Genomic DNA, 4,513 nt, shown 5'->3' with positions numbered 1-4,513 from the left:
TTTTGAGACGTGAAGCGGGAAGGCGGCTGTGTGCATACAGAGAACCTGGGCGCCTGCCAAAGTGAGGAGCAGGGAACAGGCTGCCCCCACGCTCAATAAGCAGTAATTGAACAATTACTCAAAGGAGGAAGGTTGTGGGTTCCCACAAGGCTGTACCGGCTCAGCGCTGGCAAGCATGCAAGGAATCAACTTCAAAACCCTGCGGGGCTGCATGGCTCCAGTTGGGCATCTCCCAGTTCAGCCTCGCTGTGCCCTGCATCCCCGCTGTGCACCAGGACCAGCCCACAACAGGGGCTCTGGAAAACCCGCCGCCTGATTTTGCTTTGCTGCCTCTTCTGCTGTCACCAGGCTGGGCCAGTGGCCTGGGCTGTCCCTCCTCAGGCGGGGACATGCGTGGGTTCAGCCCTCCTGCGGAGAAGCCGGGCAGGATTGATGCTGTGCTGCGAGCTGAACGTGTCTGGACACCCAGTCACCCTCCCACCGAGCCATGTCACATCACCAGAGCCACGGCTGGGAGCTTTCCTCCATGAATATCTCAGCTTCTGCAGGGGGGTTATCAAACATCCCCAAACGTCTCTCGCTGCAGCAGCTTCTCCAACAAATCTCTGGCACCTTTTTAAACAAGAAAGCACAAAGCAAGCAGAGAGTGATCAGGAGCTGGGGCATTGCTCAGTGGGCAGATCCAACCCTCGGCCAACACTGCCAGCTCATGGAGAGAAGGGAGAGAGGAGACGTGTCAGAGCGAAGGGCTGGGACCAGGAGGACTTGAGAGCACTTGGGAGACCAGTGTGAGTGTCTGCATGGTCCAAAAGGCCAAGTATTGCAAACAGGGGAAACCTGACCATTTTCTACAAATCACTCCTGTCCCCCATCCCTTCAGAGGTGAAATACCGAAGCTGCTTCCCTCCTTGTCCTGCAGAGTCCCAGGTGATCCCCATGGATCACGGCAGCACCCAGTCCCAAGACTCTCAGCAGGTCCCACGTCAGCCTGCCATGGGCACCACTGCAGCCACCATGGCACTGTCACAGCTCTGTGGGAAGGCGGCTGCTCCAGCCAGCTCCAGCCGCTCGGCCAGGCTAGCCACTGGAGCGATGGAGCACTTTGAGCCATGGCTCAGGCAGTGCCAGTAATTAGTTTGCTGCGCTGCTCGGGCTCTGGGCACATCACGAACGAGGATTAGCAAAATTGAGTCCCACACCCACAGACTGCACTGGGAACCAGGATGCTCTGGCAGACATTGCCTCAGGACCAGCGCAAAAACTTGTATCTTCAAAACTTCCTGCACTTACCATGGGAATAAATCAGAAAAAAAAGCATCTCCCATTTTATCAAGGAGCGCGATTTTTGCCCAAAGGAAGGAGTGGTATCACCAACCACTCTGCAGCAAGCGAATCACAGCTGGATGCCAGGTAACGTCACCCTGGCTCCAGCACTAACACTGCACGTATTTTTCAGGGGACAAAAAGAGAGCTCCAAGCAGCCACTCCTGGAAAAACTCTGCCCAAGACCAAGGCTGGCTGCACAAGCCAGTCCTCACAGCCACTCGTCTTCCCCGTGAGATGAACGACACCCTGAACTCATCGCACAAGCACTCCTGCGCTGGTGAGACAAAGGCTGGGCAGGAGGCGCCAGTCTGAGGGCACATCTCCACTGCGCTGGGGGTTGGCCAGCCCTGAGACACGCTGCAGGAAAAGCTTCATGAATCTGTAGTGATAAAAAAGAAATCTGCTGCTGGGCTTCTTTTTCCTGGCTTTATTTATTTATTTCTTTATTAGGGAGGACATTGCGAGGGAAATGGGATTTTTATCAACTCCTCACTCCCCAAAGGCAGCTATAATCCCCCACTAACCGTATTCAGCAGCTGAACAGCTCATTTTCAGGCACCAAACAGAGCACTGGAGGCAGTGGGGATGCGCTCAGGGGTTGCAGTGGAACATCACAGAATCACAGAATCAGGAATGGTTTGGTCTGAAGGGACCTTTCAAGCTCATCCAGTCCAACCCCTGAAGCGAGCAGGGACATCTCTAACCAGAGCAGGGTGCTCAAAGCCCCATCTGGAGTGTTTCTAGGGTGCGCCAGCTACCACCTCTCTGAGCAATCTGGGGTTCTCGCCAACCGGGTCTCGCAACAGGGTCTCGCCACCATCATTGTGAAAAATTTCTTCCTTATCTCCAGTCTGAATCTCCCTCTTCTAGTTTAAAACCATCACCCCTTGTCCTGTCACAACAGCCCTGCTGAGCAGATGCAGGGGCCTGATCCAGGCCCCTCCCCGCACGGGCAGAGGGCTCTCTCGGCACTGTCTGAGGACACACATCCCCAACCACGGGCCCTGGGCAAGTACACGCTCATCCCCCAAGTCATCTTCCCACTGCGCCTCCCACCCAAGGCCTCGTGGCTGCATGGCCCCACGCTGCTCGTGGCCAGCAGCAGCACCGCTTGCTCTCAATAAAATAATAATAATAAAGAAGATTAAAAACCAGAAAGAATAGCAGCAATGGAGTAACACGCTGGGTTTTGTTCGGCTTATTTGTTTTGCAACATTGGAGATTGACATTCATGAGTCTGCTCCTATAATTGCTTCTGCTGATGAATCTGGATTGTTTAATTAGAATCTGTGCATGGAGCTCATCATTAATGGGTAATCACCAATTTGCTGCCAAGCATATCACTTCTTCCCCAAGGAAGTTGTCTGTCTTTGAGCACAGCTACTCCTCCCCGTGGTGGGAGCCATTGCTCTTTCAGAAGAGTTTGCTGGTCCCATACTCAACTCCTGGGTGCCAACAGCAGCAAAAGGACCAACCTCACGCGTATCAGCTCCCTTAAAAGCAGAATAATCTATCACTAATGGAAAGTCAAGGCTAACCACTGTTCTTGGCAGCGGGTACTGCCCAAAGGACTTGGCTCATGAGACACTGTGCACACACACACTGCACAGACACTCCCAAGTTCAAGGGTTTTTTGCTCTCTGAAGAACACGGTTGGCTTGTCCCCAGTGGAGGAGTGACAGTCGCCAGGACCGGCAATGCCACACCAGCCCTCGTGTCCATCCCGTAGCGCCGGCACGGGGAAATGCATGCGGTGCACTTACTGCGAGAAGGAGGAATCCACGCTGAAGTCCTCGGCGTGAGGCCTACAGAGCGAGAGCATCACAGGAGGTGAGGGAAACGTACGGCTACTGGGCAGAAACCCGCGGGACAGCCGGAGCTGTGCCATGGGGAACACCAACACAGGAGGGACAAGTGACCGCCCAAGGGCTTGGCCAGGGGCTGTGCCGCGCCTGGGACATGTCCCTGCTGAGGTCCCTGCAGTGGGGGCATTGCAGACTCGGTGATGCTCTGGTGGCTTTGCCAGTGTACAGCCTCTATAAGGACTCAGCTCCACAGACAAAAACATTTTTCACTCCTTTTTTTTAAAAATAATGAGTCTCTCAAACTGCATCACTGCGCTGTCTCGAATTGGTGTCACACTTTCTGCAGAGAAATCAGAGTTTGAAATATGCTGGTTGGGGTGTTTTAAGGTGCCTGACATTGTGTCTCTCCTGTGCACACCTTCAGCGAGCTGATTTGACAGACACCGGCAATGGCCAGAGAAGGGGAAACAAAGAAAGAAATAAAAGAACAGAAAGGAGCGATGCAGGTAACGGGGGGTCATGGCAGCAGGAGGAAGAACAAAGATGTACAAGAGTGGGTGGGAGGCAAAGGGACTGTGCTCGTGTACTGTACATCCCCCAGACAGACAGATGGACAACAGCACAGTGCTCGGAAACAAAGCAACTGCAGCTGCAAAGGAAAAAAATCCCTTTGCAAAACAGACACGCTCTTCAAGACACATCCATCCCCGCAGAGGGCCACTATCCCCATCACCATGGGCGTTAGCTGAGACTGCCTGAGCCTGAGCTGCAGCCCTTCCCTGCCTCCTGGTGCCCAGCAGCGCTCTCTTCCCTCTCCTCATTCACCGCGAGTCTGGGCAACCAACTAAAGCAACAGGGGCAGAGGCAGCGCATCAAGATTTTCCTTTTGTTCTCCTTTGTGCTTTATGAGTCCACGGCACTCCAGCATAGTTCAGACTAAATAAAAGCAATAAATTCACATCGCAATTAAAACACGAGGCCAAAGGAAAGCTACCTCATCCCTCAGCTACGAGACACACTGAGCAGCCTCCTGCGACATGATTTAGTTCACTACTACTCTTCTTCTATTATCTGTGCAAAGGCTGCGGGGAGGAGCTCATGGCCCTGGTGCTGAAATGCCTGCAGAGATCACGGGCTGTGCCAGCCGCAGCCACCATCCCGCCCAGGTGACATCAGTAGCAATGTTCCCCACACCCGACCCAGGAGACCCACAGGAGATGCTCGTCTTGGGAGAGAAATGCTGGGGGCCTTGAGGGGAGGGAGCTGGGGAGCTGGCGCGGGAGCTGCGGAGGTGCTTTGTCTAGACGAGGGGCTCCCACGCAGCCCCGCTGCCCACAGGAGACAAGCCTGCTTGGTGGGTCACGGGGCAGGAGGCGCTGGGC

At 54.4% G+C, this 4,513-nt stretch overlaps 1 protein-coding gene across 1 annotated transcript in view; it reads right to left on the bottom strand.

Moving 5' to 3' along the window:
* Positions 1-4,513, bottom strand: part of KCNT1 (potassium channel, subfamily T, member 1) — a gene marked incomplete at its 3' end in the record, with an annotated part of 39,580 nt that overhangs the window by 24,968 nt on the left and 10,099 nt on the right. Inside the window, exon 2 of the mRNA XM_010131162.1 lies at positions 3,090-3,131. Coding sequence (XP_010129464.1) covers positions 3,090-3,131 — 42 coding nt within the window. The remainder of the gene's footprint in view (positions 1-3,089; positions 3,132-4,513) is intronic.

The sequence above is a fragment of the Buceros rhinoceros genome, unplaced genomic scaffold (genome assembly GCF_000710305.1).
Source record: "Buceros rhinoceros silvestris isolate BGI_N320 unplaced genomic scaffold, ASM71030v1 scaffold18672, whole genome shotgun sequence".
Taxonomy (NCBI): Eukaryota; Metazoa; Chordata; class Aves; order Bucerotiformes; family Bucerotidae; genus Buceros; species Buceros rhinoceros.
Note: the sequence above shows the minus strand (reverse complement) of the source record. Positions and strands in the feature narration are given on the sequence as shown.